Genomic DNA, 19,840 nt, shown 5'->3' with positions numbered 1-19,840 from the left:
CTAACAACTCTCTTCTTGTATATCATGATGCTGCAAACTTGAGACAATATGCAGGTCAAGTGCAGTCATTTTTGGAGCCTTGCTCAACACTGGGAGCTCGCCCACCTGCAGGCCATCACTGGTGCCAGAAGTGGGTCTCCACAGCCCTGGCAGACTGTATCACATCTGACACGCGGGCATCTCTGGAATTCACCTTTCAAGTTTTCGGCAAACCATTTTCTCACTGTCCTTCACAAAGTTGACATTTTCGGCAGCATGATAGGAAAGATGTCATGTCGGCTGCTCTTCAAGTTCTTGTCACAGCGGTTAGCACCAGTTCTGTCATCTTTACTCTCCTCACAGTCCCCCATCTTAAGCCATGTCACAAATAATAATAATACACTGAGAGTTGTGTGTTTCTTTCCCTTCTTTCTGTGTTTTTTTTTTTTGTAGTTGTTGTCAAATTAAAACCACCATAACCCAGCTCCCCATCATTTGAGTCACTGTTTATGCAGACTGCTCCCTGTCTCTGTAAATACTTCTGAGCTACAGCTTATTAATTAATGTCTATAGCAGAATTACTCTAACAGGACGAAGTCCTAGGCTATGAAACATTTTTATTTTCAGATTTGAAAGTAAGTGTGAACAATCTAGTCAAAGGATTCAAGCAGCAATGTGCATTGTGAAATGGATTTACCTCTTTGGGGTCATTAAGTTGTCTCTACATACCCAGGTGAGCACACAGAGTCTTAGCATTTCATTATTCTGCGAGCATGGTTCTCCACCTTCAGTTTAAAATGGGGCCACAGAGCCTCTTTGGAAGGGTAGGAAGTCTCTTCCAGAGCCCAGGATGCTAACGTAAGTCTGAGCTGGCACTCTGATATTACATCAATTTGGTGAGGAGGTGCAGAGACCAGATGTAAACACATGTCTGAATTCAAGAGAAGAGGTAAGAGTATCTGGTCCACTCATCTACATGCAACCAGCTTTAAGCCTCCAGGCACTACCAACAAGGGGTAAAACTCCAGCTGAAGAGGGAATATACTTCCATCTCCAAATGCAAATGTCCACATATGCTGGTGCAGGCACTGTAAACACGATATATTCTCTCTCTCCAAATGGATGCCTGCCGGCAGACCGCATTATGGAGCCACAAAAATGTCCTTAAACAAGCATGGTAACTGAATCCTCCTTGCTACTAAATTGTTCCAGCGCAGAAACATGAGAGCTTAAAGGGCCAGAGTGGGACTGAATTTTAGATGCTCCTTGAACTGCTCCCTAAATAGGACATTTAGATCAAACATCCTCCCTTCACCTGGACTTTTTTTTTTTTTTTGTAATTGACTTTTTCTTGCACCTCTTTATTTTTCCAAGTTTTAGAATATCTTTCAATTCAATCCTAGTGTGGTGTATTTTCCTTTGTCCCTTTCTGGCAGTTAGTAACTACAAAATCAAGACAGCACCAAAGCCATATCCTCTCCACAGGCGACATCCCTGTGTGGTCCTGGAGACGGTTCACATAATCCTAGGTTCATTATACACAATCATGAACACTCTCACATCCCATAGTCACAGCTTCATTATGAAAGCCAGCCTCACCCTTCTCCTCTCCTTTCCTTCCAGACCCGTGCCCTTCTCTAATTATGCCCTGACGCCCTGGGGCTCAGACACGCTGCTAAAACAAATACATCAAAGTGTTCGGATCACAAAGAGTAGGACAGGAAGCAGCACCAAGCGGATTCTACATTAAAATATACTAGCATTTTCTGTTTTGCTTGTGGTTTTAAATGTATGTGTGTTTGTGTGTGTATATATATATATATTTATATATACATATAAAGTTAGAGCCCAACCTCTCAGAAGGCGTCATTCACCCTATTATAAGGAATTGAGCCACTGAAGCTTCTCACTACTGAGCAATCACAAAGAATATGGGTGCTACTGGCAGAAGGACGCAAGTCAAAGTAGCTCAGGCTCAATCTGGGAACTGAATGAAGCAAGAAATCAACAGATGATTAGAGAAATGATATTAAATGCAGGAAGGCATTCATTGTTTTCCTTAAGGGAAGGACCAATTTCCAAAATTTGTTACTCCATGGATTTTTTTCCCTTTGAAAAATGAGAGGAACTGAGATGGGATTCTTTATTTCTAGAAAGATGCATGCCATTAGGCTTTGATTGATTCCACCCCAAAGACACTATGTATAGACTTATGAGTGGCTTTTTGGTATCACCTCTACATGGAAAAGGATGTGATTCATGGGAACATCTTTTTATACCTGTGACTTCCATGACCACACTGGATGTGACAAGGAAGCACTGCTGGAATTTCAGGAGGAAAATACAGGTCACTTGATGATGGTTTGTCATAGGCCAGAAAGACTGCACCAATGGGTTGGGGTAACTCAATACATTTCACCAGATTTAATGTCTTTGTTCGCAAAAGCTACTGATCGCAAGGGGCAAGTTTTCTTCAGGAGAATCCGATGGGTTAAAAGAAGGTAAGCTCTAGAAAGTATCTCTCCTTGGCTACCTGGGATGCATATTTTCATCTGAAATTTACTTGGAATTTTTTTTTCCTCTTTTGCTTTCAAGTATTTCCTTTTTTTTTTTTTTTTTTAGTGTTTAGAGAATATGACTAAGTCATGAGCAAGGTCAACAAGCTCTCAGAGCTGGGAGGCCAACCAGTGCCACTGTTACGTTCTGACGGGCAATAATGCTTTGTGTTAGTGTGTACTAGGAGACCAAGAATGCAGGTGCCACTGTTATCTCCAGTCATGCCTGCCACCTGTACAAAGTGCTGTATTCTGAGGCTCATGAAACACAGCTGTTACTGACACACAGTTTGAATTTTTGTTTTTTCTTTTTTGGGGGAAGAAAAGATTAAAAAGCTCCAGAAGTAATGTCATTCTGTGTGTGTGCGAGAAGAGGGTAGTGATGGTGGAGGCAAGCAACAGAAAGAGAGAGGGAACGATTGATAGGATGAAAGGAAAAATATGTGTGTACACCAGTCATTTACTGCTAGGTAGGCATTACAAAAAAGAAATACAAAGAATCACCATGTGCCATTAAATGGAAGTGAAATACCAACACTGCGGTCAGAGACACAGTCAAGAAGACAACTGCGGTGGTCCCAGAGAAAGAAGATAAAGACCCACACTGCTACGGAGGCACTGCAAGGATGGAGAAATGGATGGACTTGAAAGATACTTAGAGGGAATTGACAGGACACTGTCATTATAGTTACTGAATTGCTGTGAGGAGCTTGGGGATAAACACGGTTTCTGAGATTCTGTCTTGAGGTTGTACCTTGAGTGTTCCACCCAACTGCATGGGTGGAACCACTTACTTGCTTGAGGATACTCTGGGGTCACAGAGGAGGAACGTGGGTACCATGTGATTGCTCAGTGGCTCAAATCCTAACCCCAGGGATCCCAAGGACTCTGAATATAGGCAGTACCTTAGCTCCAAACACATCTCCCAAAAGAATCTTTGGACAGATTTCCAGAGTTTTTTTTTTTTTTTTTTTTTCCAGGATTCATGCCCCCTTACATCTGCTTACAGACTCATTAATCTATGCAGCTTACTTTGGATCGGGGCGGTTGGCATTATGGATTTGTTAATTGCTGATACAATGTACTTTCTATGCAGGCCATATGTGAAGAGCAGCACTGGCATTCAAGAAATGTTAAATAATAATGTAAATGAGAAAATTTTCCAATCCCAATAATAAAGGGATCCAAGGAACATTGACGCAACTTGCAATCATCAGAGCTGTTTGATTGCCTTGTCACTGTGGGACAGTGACCAAAGTGATGCAAATCTAAATGTCATCTAGAAAGAATACTAAAAATATTATGGTGAAAATTAAGTACTGCAACCTTAGGAGCTGATTTAAAAATGAGAGATATAGCAATTTACATCTGTGGATTTTATAATCGCCAAATGCAACCAGCTGAACACGCTCATATTTTTTCTTTCCCTCTCTCTTTTGAGAAAATGGGTTCAGTTTTAAAGAGCTGGCCCAAACTAATGTTCTCTCCATCAATGTGTCTTAAACTTTGCTACAGGTTAAGAACACTTCAGATTATTAATTCATAACATTCCAGATCAATTAAATCAGATTCTCTGCAGGTGGGGTCAGGCATTAGGTATGTTTCCCATCCCCAAGAGATTCTGATGCACAGCCATGTTTGATGATCAAGATCTTAAGTAAATGTCCCCTGAAAACCAAATGCCTTACAACAATGGTGGTGGTTGGGCGGCCGGGGCTTATTCAAAATGCAGATTCCCAACTCCGTCTAAGATTTGCTCAATCCAATTATTTGAGGATGGGACCTTGTACTCTGCATTTTAACACTAGGTCCACACTACATAGTGGGAGAAGCACTACACCCATGTGCACCCATGTAAAATCAGTAGTGGCAGCTGTTGTCTGTAGACACAGAATAAGTCTGTTGGAAAGAAAAAAGGTTCAAGGAAAGAGGAAAAATGTCACCCTGTCACCAGAGAGTTTGGTTTAAAACAGGGCTTCTAGGCTTTGGCTCCAGTGACATTTTGGGCAGAAGACTGGTTCTCTTGTACCTCACAGGGTCTTAAGCATTTACCTGCCCTCTGCCTCCTGGATCACAAGAGCATCACCCCTTTCCTACCCCTGCAGCTGTGGGAATCGGAAATGTCTCCAGACATTTCCACACATCCTTGGTGGCGGAAATCAGCCCCAGTTAAGAAGCACTATTCTCAAAGATTTCAAACATGTGAATGGTCCCTTCAGTATTTCTCACCTCCTAGAATTATGAACAGAAAACAAACATTGCCCTGTGTGGACGTGCCTGCTTTGGTTAGACTGTTTGCTTACTTTTTACTAAGACATGTGGTACAAACTTCTAAAGCAGATACAGGAAACTCAGTCATGGCACCTGAGCTGTCTCTAATAATTTAGAGCTGGAGCAAGGCATGGCTCACCACCTCCCTTTAGGGCTGGGGAATTTATAAAAGGTAAAAATTTTTTTAACCTAATATGAAGCTAGTTGTGAGACAACAACAATGGGAATGGGCTTTGCTGTTCAGTTAAATTCAATTAAAGGGTAATTTTTTTTTACATGAGTCATGAATTCCTTTTTAATCTGGGGAAAGGAATAGATAATATCTGCACATTGCAAATGGCGGTTGTGTAGGTGAAAAGGGTTAGGAACATAGTTTTCTCCAAAGCAAAGGCTATTAATTAGTGTTCAGAGGAGACTCTCCCTTTCCATGCATCTAAAACTAGACAGACTCTGGCTTCCTCTGTAAGATGACAGTTACCAGGTGGGTCAAATTGGCAATGGCCATCTTTAAGCCCCAAAGTAATAACTCTTTAACTAATTCAGATGACTGCTGTATTGTCTTACTAGTAAATGCTGAAACACTTATCAAAATGGTTAAAAATGGTATCTCACACCATATACAAAGACTAATCATGGATGATCAATGCAAGATAGAGTGATTCAAAATGCAAGCTTTGAAGTCAGAATGTTCAAGTTTCAAAAAGGCTCAGGCAATTATTTGTTATAGGGCATCAGGCAAGTGAGTGAATTAATCTGAACCCCAATTTCTTCACCTACTGGATGAGAGCAATAACAATATTTACAGGGATATAAGGACAAAATGAGGTAACTATATGTCATAGCACCTCACACAGTGCCTGGCATATGGCAACCACTTACTACACGATAGTGATTATTCTTATTTTAACTGAACTCTTATTGGTAGAATCTGACAATACCTATTTGATTTGATATTATAACCCACCAAAGAGAATTTTAGAGGCTAAAGGATTGTTGAAGATACTACGATTCAGTCTGTTCATTTCACAGTTGAGAAAACTGAGGCACAGAGATGGGATATGGGGGCAGGTGGTGTGGTACAGTGGCAGAAGCTGCTGCCTGAGGTGCCAGGATCCCAGAATGGAGCACTGGTCACAGTACCAGCTACTCTTCTTCTGATCCAGATTCCTGCTAATGTACCTTGGAAAGCAGTAGAAGATGGCCCAAATACAATCACCTCTGCCACCCATGTGCGAGACCCAGAGTTCTGGATTTCTGGCTTCAGCCTGGATCAGTGTCAGATGTTCCGGCCATTTGAGGAGTGAACCAGAAATGGAAGATCTGTCTATTTCTCCCTTTCTGTCACTCTACTGCCACATACATAATAAGAAAATCTTTAAAATGGGATATGACCCTCCCACACTGATGCTGAATACGTTCTAGTATTCTGGTCTTCAGAATCTAAGTACAGTGTATATAACACAACGAGACAGAACTGTGGACTTAGAATATTTGGGTTTGCCACTTACATCTACAGATATTCAGTGTTATCATCTGTACAATGGATTTAAGCATAGCTAGGCTGAAAATTTATAACAATATAATGTTTGACAGCATTTTGTAAACTCCAGAATACTACATAAGTGATCTTAATATTGTGATTTATCCTTTATTAAAACAAAATGCAACATGGGCATCGGTTGTGAAACACTCATGAGATGCTCAAAGTACCAGTTCAGATCTTTTGGAATAGCTCCTCAGGCCATGGAAAATAGTTGAGGCTTGAGCAAGTGTAGCCTTTCAGCAGTAGCCACCTGCTCTCTGCTCCACATTGATGTTGAGCATTGCAAAAGCAGCACCTTGGACAGCAACCAGGGCTGCTTCCTCTCTGAAGGGCTTCTGTCATACCTGAACTTCATGCACTTTCAACATAGTCTACATACACTCCTATTGACTGCAAGTTGCCATGCAGTTTGACTGTTACAGCAAAACACAAGGAGAAACTCCACCCCTACATACTGAGGTTAAGGAGCAGGGTGACCACACAGATTCAGGGTTTTCTTTGACCTTCCCTATTGGAACTGCAAATACTGACTGACAGCCTGCCACATTCTCTAGAAAGCAAAAGTCTGCATTTTAACCTGGTCTGTCTACAGGTGCACTATACACATTTCAGGGTTTAGAAACATTTAGTGGAAAAATTCATTCTACAGCAAAAAGCACACATACTTGCAAATTCTGGGTAGCCTTGCAATGCCAGGATCAGAATCATCAGTTCCAAAACCCCAATAAGAAAACATCACAGTGTTAATGACAAATAGGGCAACTGAAGAAAGATATAAGGACAATGCTGGAAATTATTAGTTTATAAGGGGAAATAGGGCTCTCATTTGCCAATTTATTAATTCACAAAGAGAGCATCCCTCAAGGACATAGGCATCCAGGCAAAATTCTAAAACTGAAAAGTGACTTGAAGGTGACTTCATAATATGTGATTATATAAAGAATCATTAATTTAGTGATAAACTTAATTCTGTGTCAATATTATCCTTGTAAATCATTATATGAGATGATTTCTCTTCATGAGGTGACTGTAACTGAGGGGGTTTTGCTGAACATGATAGAGCTGCTATAAATGTATAGGCCCATCTGACACCAGCCCATTTTACTTGCTCCTTAAACATAATTTCAAAATTATAAAGTATGGGTTGCTTATTATGAATGACTTGGTAAGGTACCAGGCCCCTCACTAGATGCCACTAAAAAAGCAATCTGACTCACAAGTCTGTTTACATTTTGCTCAATTAGTCTTTTCAATATGAACATGTTTTAAAAGTCACTAAACACCTGACTCAAATTCAGTCCCAATATACAGTGTTTTTGCCCATTGCTAGGTTTTTTTTTTTAAATTGCACCCTTAAAGGAACAGAGACTTTAGGAACACAAAACAATTACTGTTTGCAAAGGTGGAAGGGGTGGCATGGATGGAGACATGGAGAAAGGTCAAAGACATTGGAAAAATACAAGCCAAACCACATGTGATTTCTTACCTTTTGGGCTCCTGATTCGCCTGGATTTTGAAATCTTTTCTTTTTTTAGATTCCTTTTTGGTATCTTTTTTAGCCTCTGGTTCAGGTGAGGAGGGAGTTTTGCTCCCTTCAGGATCTGTGTTTGGTGTCAGCCCACTAAGATACACATGCATTTGTTGACTTTTGAGAGGGGTGGTCGGACGAGGCATGCAGACAGGGTGGCCAGCCATAGGAGAATCAAGAGCACACAGGCATGCACAAACAAAATAAAGAAAAAGAAGAATGCATCAAAAAGCAGGAGCAAATGCATTCAAACTAAAAGAATAAGCAAAAAAGAGATGCAAACTTGCATAAGGAAAATCAGAACTGAAGAGAAAATAAGAAATCCAAAACTGTTTCCATGACAAGATGTATAAACCTAACTGTGAATCAAGTGGCAGTCTTACAATATGAAATCCAGACAATGTGTATCATAATTCATGATGATGTTTACCAGGGAGTTTACAAAAACACTTCATTATTTTATAACACTTTCTTATTCAGTAACATATGTAGAATACAGTGTGACAACCCAGAGAATATAATGCAACTTCTCTCTCTCTCTCTTTAAAGAATTCAGTCCAAGAGGCTGTAACAGATAGTCATCAAAGTGTACATATTTACAAAAAGCAGCATTATGCATAGATACTCCTCAGGTATCAGAATTTTTATGAATATCTTTTATGCAAATAAAAGGTCACACGCTCTGGGCTACTGAACCTGATAACAATGGGAGGTGGCGATAACCTAGCTGCCTGTTAAATATTCAAACCTACTACACTATTGTTACCCAGCTCTAAATGTAGAAATTGTAGCTCATAAGAAGTCAACCAGAAGTAGAGAAAGGAAAAGCATCAAACAAAGCCCAAAGCTATTTCAGAGTGGGGAATCTTGCAAAGATAAAGATGACTGGCATAGTTCTGATTTAAAAAGAACCCAGTTAACTCTAGATTCCAGCAAATGTTCACTTCCCTAGGACATTGCCTTTCTAATCTGAGGCTGAGTTTCAGACGCCCCCCCTAACCCCCAAACCCACCCCAGGTTGCCCTGCGTGTGCCTGCCCTGGCTGTTGGTAGAGGTGCTTTGGGATCGTGCAGGTTTAGCTTCATACCAATGCAAAACTATATACATTGGGATAGTAAGCTGACTGTGGCAGTGTGGAAATTTATTCCATGTCTCCAGAGCCAAATGGCAACGTTCTTAAATTATTTACTGCTTTGCATTATTCAGAACATGGATCTTTTCCTCCAGGAGCTGAGCAAGGTCTAAAGAAAGAGAGTGCTGAGTGTGGAGTCAGGAGACTTCACGTTTGGTCTCATCTGTAACATCTATAAAAATGATGGGGCTGTGATTCTGTGATCTCTACCGTTCTTCCCACCTCCAGGGTTCAGTTCCAACTGTTATCATCAGCATCTTTGCCTACCAGCTCCACCTAGCCTGCTTTAGCTCTTGAAGTGTGGTTGGCTTCCTCCTTCCGCAGGACATTTGTACATGCTGTTCCTTTTGCCTGGAACCACTCAACTCCTACACATGCTTCAGTTCTTAGCACCAGCACCGTCTTCTTGAGCAGGGCCTCCCTCCCATCCTGTCACTCCATCTGAGTCATGTTCCCTTACTAAATTCTATCTTGGAATTTGCTTCCTTTTCCAATCTAAATGAAACATCCACCTGACTGTAACTCCGCCTTTGTGTGGGGCCTGTTTTTCACTCACCATATAACCTGAGTGTGTCTGACACTAAGTAAACAATCATTAAATTCTGATGAAAGTAATGACATCAATAATGATGAAAGTAGATATTGATTATACACTTGTCATGTTCCGGGTATTTTACTCAGTTCTTTAGACCCATTTGTGTTCTATCAACAACCCTATGAGGATATTATCAGCCCCATTTCACAGAGGAGAAAACTGGTACCACTGGTTTAATTCCCAACCAGAATCTTAGAGGAGCCATGATTTGAATCCAGATTGGTCTGTTCTCAGGGATTATTCTATTAGTCCTATTTGCCATTTCTTTGAAGTGTCTTGAAAGATGAATGAATGAAGCTAGACCTTGTGCTCTTTGTAGTTGTGTAGTACGTGTGCATGTGTGTACTACTCAGGGAACAAGATGGAGAGTTGGGGATTATCCTAAAAGCAGGACCAGCAAAAAAACAAAAGAAAACAAAACAAAAAATCCACTGCTAGGGGCCAGCATTGTGTTATAGCAGGTAAAGTCTTTGCCTACAGTGCTGGCATCACATATGGTTCAAGTCCCAGCTGCTCCACCTCCAGTCCAGCTCCCTACTAATGGCCTGGGAAAAAGCAGTGGAAGATGGCCCAAGGTTTTGGGCACCTGCACCCATATGGGAGACCCAGATGAAGCTCCTGGCTTTGGCCCTACCCAGCCCATCTTGTTGCAGCCATTGGGGGAATGAACCAGTGGATTGAAGATTTCTTTGTTTCTCTCTCTCACTCTGTAACTCTGACTTTCAAATAAATAAAGACAATCTTTAAAAAAACCAAAACCACGGTTGGTGTTTTGTTTAGAACAAGACCTCTACACATGTGCTCACCTATTCCCGTGGACGTGCGATGCGCAGAAGGCAAAGCTGTAGTGAAGGAGGGTGGGGTCGATCATGGCGCCATTTTCCGCCCGTTCAAGCAAGTCTCTGAGGTAGCAGAGATGTCGGTGGCAGCCGCGGACTCCATTTCGGGCACAATACTCGTCTAGTACAAACACCTGGCCAGGACTGAACCAGCCCTGCATGGGGAATAAAGCAGAGACTTTCTTTTAAATACAGGTTGTTTCCTGGGAGGAGCTGGAGAAGGGGATGAAACGCAGCCTGAGCTAAGACCTCCTGACTGCTCAATCAGTGCCAGCCCCTGCGATACCCACCACGGTGGGGAGTGTCTGGTTCAATCTCCGCAACAGACCTGTGTGGTCGGTTCTGTTCTCCCCACATTACAGATGGGAAAGCGAGTTCAGGGAGGACACAAAGGTTCCTAGTTGGGGCCAGCATTGTGGCATAGCCATTAAATGCTGCCGCCTGCGACATCACCATCAGATGCCGGTTTGAGTCCTGGCTGCTCCACTTGTGATCTAGCTCCCTGCTGATGTGCCTGGAAAAGCAGCACAAGGTGGCCCAGGTCCTTAGGCTCCTGCACCCACATGGGAGACCTGGGGGAAGCTCCTGGCTCCTGGCTTTGGACTGGCTCAGCTCCAGCCATTATGGCCATTTGGGGTGTGAACCAATGGATGAACGACCTCCCTCTCTCTCTGTGTGTCTCTCCCTCCCTCTTTCTGTAGCTCTGCCTTTCAAATTAATAAATAAATCTTTTTTAAAAAGTTCCTAGTAAGTGGTGGAGCTGCATTAGCAGCAAGGTTCCAGAAAGCCTGCCAGCCACAGCTCTGCCACTGATCCGTACACCACCCTGGGGCACGGTGTGCGTGGAAGGCAAAGCCCTGCCAACCGCTGAGCAGAAATCTCAACATCAGTGCTTTCAATTGGTGTAGTGCCTTACACTTTACCGAGAACTTTCAGTTGAGTCCTAGAGCAACCTTGTAAAGTACACGGAGAAGGCTCATTTTCATTTTATAGATCAGGGAATGGAAATCGGGTTGTTAAATGACTCACACAAATAATAAAAATCAGAGGCAGAACTCTTATCGAGCTGTCTTACTCGAGGTATTTTGCATTTTCTACTCTGGAGCACGAAGAAATATGAGGGAACCCTGAAACATTCAGGGAAAATAGAGTTAAAATTAAGTTTATTTTGGTCCAAAAATTGTTTGGAATTCATGCATACCAGAGGTCTCCAAAAAGTTCATGGAAAATGATTATGGCAATATGCATGGGTTTCAAAAATACTTTGCACCAAAATAAAGTTATCTTTTCATTCCATTTTCCGTTAACTTTTTGAAAGCCACCCACATGTTAGGGCTGAGATACATGCCAGAATTTCAGAAACCTTTTCACTTTAGGAGATTTTAAAAAATTTAATGATGGTATGTAATAATGTAACTCTCCAAAGAGAATGGCAGGTACAAGATTTCAAGTTGTGAATCATATATAATTCAATTAAGTTGAGAGAAGCTCCCTGTACCCTGGCTTAGAGTTTTGTTTTGTTTCTCTCCTGGTAATTTTTTATTTGTTTCCTTAATATTTATTTGCTAGCTGCGAAAGCAGTCCAAACTCTTCTATGACACAGAACCTGCAGAGAACCTCTTATTAAGAACTAATTCGCTGCTACCTCTGCTATTCTCTGTAGAAAACAAGGTGCTTTGAAAGGCCAAATGACTTGTCCCTCCAAGGTACTCTTGGCCAGAGCCTGAAAGCAAACCATGCTTTCTGGACTGGGTGCTGTCTGAAGCAGGAAACAAACCAGTTTTGGTGTGCTGTGTTATAAGCTGGAAATCTAGGGCTATTTTGAGGAGGGTCTTGTCTGAGTCATCTTTTGAATACTGCTCCATCTTGGGAGAGAAAGGGCAAAAGGAGAGAGTGACTGGGGAACAGGGAGCGGCCCCGGAAGCCAGCACGGAAGGCCTTTGCAATAGTCTTATCTTGTATTAGGGATCTGGGGAATCTTCCATTGACAACACGCAGCTCAGGGACGCATCCAACCAAAGACGGCATCTTTCCTATTTCAAATTGTAAGTTACTGCAGAGGGCGGGAGAGTAGTCGAGGCAGTGGGCTGCCCCTATAGGCAACTTCTTTGCCACTCCATCTGCTACCCCAAATGCTAAATCTTAGAAACAACACTGCTGTGAAAGATTAAAATATATTTTCTACGACTCAGATGACACCAAGTCTTTTGTAGATGCCAAAATAGCTGCTTTGAAAAGAGTTGAAGAAATATCAATTAGGAACTCAGTCGAAGACACAGAAAAATTTATGTATCCCTGCTGGTCGGTCTCCAAAATCAACTGAAAAAAAGATTGTAATAATGAGAAAATGGAATATATAGAGGCAAGAGATAAGGTTCTTTTCATTTCTGTTACTTTTTGAAATTTTGGAATGATGACTAATACAGACAGGTATACAAATAGGGAAGGAAGCCGTTTTACGCTATTCATAATTAATTTTGAAATTTGGAGCAAATTTTTATGCCTATAAGTGACTAATAGCAAACAAGCTTCGATGTTTCATTCCTGTCTTAACATTTAGAAGGGATTTGTGAACTATCTTTTGTAGTAAATCTGAGCACCAAAAAAAATTATTTTAAAAATGATGATGTGAAAAAAGGCTTGAAAATAATATACCTCAAAAAAAATTCCTCAAGAGAATAGGAATTATATATAAAAGACAAGGATTTAAGCTCAGAGCTTACTCCTTAAAAGTTTCACAAATGCAATTTATGATTGTATGAATAACCACAGAATCGCAGGAAACATTTTTAAGAAAAACTGCTTTGCAATGCAAGGTAAGGTTTTTAATTTTTTTTTTTTTTTTGCTCAAAGTGATGTATTCCTTTCCAACTTGGCAAAGTTCACATTCTTCTGGTGAACGGATTCTAAACCTGAGATAATCAATGAATCTTTTATGAGACATAGATTAATAAAATTATTCCACAACCCCGCTTCTGTTTTCTGTTTTTAAGGTAATTTTATCTACCATTTTTTTGTATTTTTATTTCTGGTACAGAAAAAATAAAGGAATTTAAAGTGAAAATCATTCAGAATAGAGTTAACATGTAACCATGTCATCTGGAAAAGAAAGAGGCTTTTCCTTTCCTAATGTGTTAGCCTTTGTTCATTACATAACATTACTACTACATAGACATATTGACTCCAGTATTTGGAGTCGGACACAAGAATTTTCCTCAGTGTAAAATCATTCCATCATTTCTCCTCACCTTTACCATCTGTAAGGTGGAATTAGTAATGTGTCTTTAAGAAATGAAGCAACAATTTATGATTCGCAGAAGGAAATAAATTGGGTCTTTTTTCGGCTCTTGATTTCGGTGATTTAAAACCAAAGATACTCCTTCAAAAGTCCAATAAAGACCTCACAACAGTCCTCTGAATTAAAATAACTGGAATCTACATTTAAAATAGGATTTCAGGAAATGGTGGCATTCGGGCTGGAGAGCCGGATTTCCACATGTTCTAAAACGCCATTAAAAAAAAAAAAAAATTCCCCCAAAGGGTGAAAAAACACTCTGGATATTATGTAGAAAAAAGAGAAGCCATCTAAACAAACAAACCCGGATGAAGGGAGGAGAGGAAAAGTGAAGTGGAGTTTGTTTACAAATCGTTTTAATCTTTAAAAGATACACAAAGCACAAGCTCTGGGAAGGAAAGGGAGGGGCTTCCTGAACTCAGAGATACCCAGGCAATTTTTTACAAGTTCTCCACAAGCAGGTGCCAAACTTGATTACCCCTCTTGGGAATATTTCTCAAGTAGCAGCTGAAAAGGGGGAAGCTGGGGAATTGGATCTGTCTCTGCTGATAACTTCCTCCCGCTCAGTCTTGTTTCCTTGGTAAGTAAAACTATCTCGACCCAGCAAATTGAGAACACATTTATAATTGTTAAAGGGACTCTGGAATGGGGGAAAAGAGCTTCCAACATAAAGGTAGAGAAATGCTTGAATTAAAAAAAAAAATGTTATGTTTAAATTGCTGTAGACCAAAGAATATACTTGCCAGGCAAGAATAGGAATCATTAAGTCTGTGATCCAAAGTAAGGCGTTGCACCATCTCAAAGAGGGAAGCGTGGTCAAAGTTACAGGGGTTGGAAGAGATAAATTCATCCATGCCATGCTTTTGAGCTCTATCTGCGTCTGTTCATTTATACATGTAGAGAGAGACACAATTTAGAGAAACACATCACATTTTCTTTGACATTTCAAATACACAGGAATTCACTAGGCATAACGAACGTTAGCTGTTTCCCCACTGCCTCCCACCAACATCCCCGAGATATTCATTTTACCTCCCATTGTCAACTTGCATCACTCACTGGTGAGTTTATTGCATTTAGGCAAAAATATATTGGCATCAACATGTTTATCAAATGATCACAATTCCAGTGCACTTATGTTGTTCTTTAAAACCTAAGCACGAGACTGTAACTTCGCCTGCATTTCACCAAACACTGAAACCAGATCGGATCTTTGCCTGTTTAGCTTTGTAGATTTTTAATAGATTCTGCCATTCCAGTGGTTATGTCTAGAGCAATTTCTCTGCAATTACTGGGATTATCTGGAAACAGGGTTATGCTGATTTTCAGCAAAATGACAATATTTGTGTCTTCCCCTTCCAAATCCACATTGCCAATTTGATTTCACAAAAGGTTGGAGTCCCCACCCTCCAAAATTAAAAAATAACAAAAATAAGGTTTTTCACTGAAGCCTGGAGATTATGTGAAATGCATATGTAGTTTGTGATAGCCTTGTGATGTGCTTCCTCGGTCAGCAAAGCTTATGAAACAGACAAACAGAAATCTACTCAGCAAAGGCTATGATCTGCCATTTATTGTGAATTAATAGTCTCAATGTATTCACACTTTTCCTTACAGGGTGAAGGTTGTAGGCAAAACCTCCTAAGGGCTAACTAATTAATCTCAACATGTGTAACTAAAATATACTCTACTCAAATGGCAAAACAACTCGGGATTCTTCTCGAGTGTGACCAAGCAAACCTTAAAGAGGTAGGAATGAAGACCCTTTCCTTGCAGGAATCGGCTACCCTAACTCATCTTTCCTCACTCTCCTGATCTGCAGGCTATGAAGAAAAAGCGTGTTATATCAGAGAGCAAGATTTTGTTCATCCCCTTGCATGAATCCACCATCGACTGGAATACAGGGACCTGCCAGGAAGCAGTGATGCTGTCACGGCTGGGAGAAGATGGATTTCTGACTTGGGAGGGGATTTAGATAATATGTTCACACATGGACTCTGGCCCAGGCATGTTTTTTGTTTCCTATGCTCAGGCTATGGCTGTAAGCTTGGGTTATAGGTGTCAGTGTGTCTTTAAAATGATGATTTCTCCTCATATTTCTACTGATTTTGTGCATTGTTCAAAGCTAATTGCACGAGAGACCACATGTCTGCCTTCTTAGTCTGAGATTTTTTAAATCTTCTGTCATTTTCCGGAGAAGCAGCAAGTGGTCAGTGTTGGAACAAGATGTGTTGTTTATGCCCAAGAGACACAGAAGGAGTGGTTTCCAGAAGACACGTTGACGAACGTGTGTTTTATCAGCCCATTAGGCTGATTAAACACACGCATTTGAAAGTTTTTTTTTTTTTTTTTTTTTTTTAAACAGAGAATCTCAAAGATCCTCTTGGCTGTGTTAACCGTGTCAGATCCATCCTTCCTGGGTGAGGGTGGGCACTGCACTGGGGAGCAGGGTGCCTTGGTTTGGTCATGTGGTCTCCGCCATATCACATGGCTCCTTTGACTTAGGATGGCTGGGAAGATGGGGTGCAAAAGCCAGCTGCTTCTAGGGCAGGTGTGTGATGCCTCTGGCCCAAGGCAAGCGTCTGCAACCTGCTCCAACCTGCGCTCTTCCCTGGCATAAAGACGCTTGTGACATTCCAGAAGCCACCTCTCCATCTCCTCTGACAGATGGTGCCCTCTCACCTCCATTCTTTCAGCCGTAGGTCAATTTGATTCAGGAAAAGACTAGCAGGGGGCAGGGGTCCATACACATGGCTCATCCTGTTTTGCTTTGCTCTCATGAAACGTCCCTCCAGTCCGTCTCCCCATTTGAACATAGAGATCAGGCATTCTGGCTAGCATCAGTTCTTCTTCCTCTCTCTCTTTTTTTTTTTTTTTTTGCTCTTAGTTTCTTGGAAGAAGGTGCAAACTGACAAACGTGCTGAGGCCTTACTATACCAGCCTGACTTGGGTATTTTGTTGCTCTTCCATGAACTTGGTCATTTAGATCAGAGAAGGGGCACTCATTTCAAGTCCCTTACACTTTATTTGTTGAACCTCTTGAAGACTAACGATCTCTTTTCCTGGCTACCCTACTCAGGAAATAAACCCAAAAGGTCAGCTTGGCTCCTCAGCAGAGCCCTGGATCTACCGACCCACACCCTGCCCCTCCAGGTATCACAAGGGCTCAATGTATTCAGCTGCACTCTGCACATGTTTTGGCTAAGAATAAGTCTGAATAACAATTTCATTATTTTTTTTTTACTGGCATTAGAATGTAATGCTGAAAATCAGCCTCCCCATTTTTTCCTATAAAGTAACCCTATCAAAGCAGAACTTCCTGACCCCGGTTTTCCTCCTTCTCCCTGCCCACATATAGAATGAGCTTGGGACTGGACTTCAGAGGGCTAGGTCCTAACTTGAGTTCAGTAGGAGGTCAAGTGTGCCCTTTCCCTCTCTCAGCCTCGGTTCTGCTCTGTCAAAGAACTGACCTCGCTGTTCCCTTCAATGCTGTCATGGGTCGCAATTTAATGATTCTTAGTATTGTCTGCACACCTGTAAGAGTGAGATGGAGCTTTAATATAGGAGGAATTTCTAACGAGTGAAATGAGCAGCCCCTGGATTTTTACTTGAACAAAATGATCATGTATTCAGAATTAGGCTTATTATCTTAATAGTTCTAACAATGCAACAGCGTGGGCTTACAGGGGTGCCTGGCTCCCATGAAATCCATAAATCTCATTGAGCTTATCATATTAAGAAGAAGTAGGGATAGGCCAGCAGTGCTGTATCTAAGTGTTAATGAAAAAGATTCAATTTTTAGGGTTTGTATTTTTTGTTCTCTGCTCTATATCTAATGCCCAAAACAGTACCTTGTACACAGTAGGCACTTCATGCACATCTGTTAACAAAACTTGTTGACTTAATCAAAATGAATCCATTTTCTACCAATAAGCCTTTCAGAAATTTCTTGATTTTATGGAACATTGAAAGACTCAATTCCCTGGGAGCAGTTTATTTGATGGGAGTGGGGGCAGTAGGTAGTTAAGTGGGTGGGTTTCCAGAAGAGTCATAGAGATGAGACTTGAGGCTATCTTGCTGTTACCAGGTTTGTGATGGGAGGCAGGGTGCTTAATGCTTCGGAGCCTCCTTGTCCTCATTTGCAATTTGGAGATGTTCAAGTTGACTCCCAGAGGACCTAATGAGAAGTGACCAGAAAATTCCTGGCACCTGCTACATAGTGAGGGCAGGCAGGTTTCTTAGGGCTCCCCAAAGCAGTTGGTTTTAAGCTGTGAGTCAAGGATTTTCCTTTGCTTAAACCTATGTTTCTAGGAACCTCAGAGTCCTTCCAAATCGCTCTGCTTTGTTTCATCTCTGTCCCCTATAACCAATTCCTCTGTCCTGGCCCTATGTTATTGCTGGGTTAAGTACCAGTTGTTTCATGGTCAGGAAACATGTGGGGTTTTTAAAAAATACATGGAAAACATTTATTATGCATGGATTTCAAAATATTTTACACCAAAGTAAACCTATCTTTTCACTTTATTTTTTCCACTGAGCCTTTTGAAATACCTCTTATGTACCATAGAATTCCTTGGTAGAAAATAGGTTCCCGGTGGGCAAATTTCCTATCTTTTACTCTATGCCTCTGCCCCCAACCCCAGCAGCTCCTGGAGGAGCCAGACCCTACAAGGGTAGTTATTAACTCACTGACTCCGACACCTTCAGCCCAGGCAACTTCTTGTTGACTTTATTAAGGAGGCACACACATGGGGATTCAGATGGTATCTTGCAAATCCAAAAGTGGGAACATGTGCTCTTTGGGAAAAAAAAAGTCTTATAGAAGGAAACAGAATTCTAGGTGCAGGTGTCTTTGGATACTATTCAGATTGTCTGCCTGTGTCTCCATACATGTCTAGGACCATATGCATTACATATGTTGTCTATTTTAAAATAAAACACTGCAGTGGTCCAGCTGTTCCAAATTCTGTTTCAAAGAACTTGTGGGCGCTTCCCAAGCAACACCATATAGTCATTCTTGCACTGTCCCAGTCTGTTCAGTGCCGAGCAAGATTAAATGAACGCTCCTTGCAATTCCATTTTCCCCTGTACAAACAATTGGACTTGGTTGATTAAAAAAGAGAAAACTTCAGTGTTGACATTAGCAGGGGAGAAAAGCCCAGTGCAAAATAGGAGAGAGTCAATTCCTGAATTCGGGACACTGGAATCACTTTCTTTGCCAATATTTGGCACGTGTCAAGAGAAAGAAAATGAATTCGAACATTAGGTTGGGCAAAAGAGAATTAGGAGGGGAAGGTGATTGCTTAAAACCTCAGGGATGTTTGGCTCATCTCTTGCTTGGGGAGAGGCACAGGAATGCTCTTTTTCATTAGCATATATATTTTTCATTAGCATGTATATAATATTTCCTTAAAAATCAGGGATTGACTACATTTTAAGAATTATCTGAAACAAATTTTTCACATCTTAGGAAGTAGTTTCTGAGTTGTCCTTGACCTGGCAAGGGCTCTAAATATAACTGAGAGGACTATGGGATTGTATAGGCTGTGCAGCGAGGGCATAATCCAACACACTTTGCAAATAATGCTACCTGTTCTACTTCTGATATTTAATTGCAGAAGAATTTTGACACCCTTTATGACATGGGCACCAGGGGCTGAATGTAGCTGAATGCAGCTGAGATGGCTCCCCATGCTACATTAGGAAACAGAAAGTGCTGTCCATGGTATTCATGACACCAAAGCAGGCAGATGGACATGCAGACTGACAGAAAGCAGGTGTGCTTTTCCGTGGAAACGAGTCAAAACCTTTATCCCAAGCTTGCTGAGATACAGTTTTTGGTGTGAAATCAAGGGAAATTTGGGAAAACAGTAGTTCCTAAAGTGATACCATCATGTTGAGTTTAATACTCTGATTTCTCTATTTTATTAAAATTCTGGCAATGTTGTCCCTAATTGAGTCTCTTGCCATTGATGCTGCTCTGTAATTGATCATGATATTTAGGATTATGTTGACTCTTTCCTTCTTCACAACTGGAAAAAATGTCATATTTTTCATGACTTTTTATCTTATTAGCTAACAAATTTATGTGATCCTGTTTCAG

The 19,840-nt window shown here is 41.1% G+C and overlaps 1 protein-coding gene across 14 annotated transcripts in view; it reads right to left on the bottom strand.

The window, feature by feature from the left end:
• Positions 1-19,840, bottom strand: part of CADPS (calcium dependent secretion activator) — a 519,824-nt gene that overhangs the window by 125,057 nt on the left and 374,927 nt on the right. For 13 of the 14 annotated variants that reach the window (XM_051851515.3, XM_089305485.1, XM_051851516.3 and 10 more), the window contains exons 12-13: positions 14,481-14,617; positions 10,410-10,597 (exon numbers count right to left, since the gene is read on the bottom strand). In XM_051851515.3, the coding sequence (XP_051707475.1) occupies positions 10,410-10,597; positions 14,481-14,617 (325 nt within the window). Of the gene's footprint in view, positions 1-7,834; positions 7,994-10,409; positions 10,598-14,480; positions 14,618-19,840 lie in introns of all 14 variants that reach the window. The other variant, XM_051851514.3, reaches the window with a different exon arrangement.

Source organism: Oryctolagus cuniculus, chromosome 10 (genome assembly GCF_051225735.1).
Source record: "Oryctolagus cuniculus isolate XC-2025 breed Fujian yellow rabbit chromosome 10, ASM5122573v1, whole genome shotgun sequence".
Classification (NCBI taxonomy): domain Eukaryota; kingdom Metazoa; phylum Chordata; class Mammalia; order Lagomorpha; family Leporidae; genus Oryctolagus; species Oryctolagus cuniculus.
Note: the sequence above shows the minus strand (reverse complement) of the source record. Positions and strands in the feature narration are given on the sequence as shown.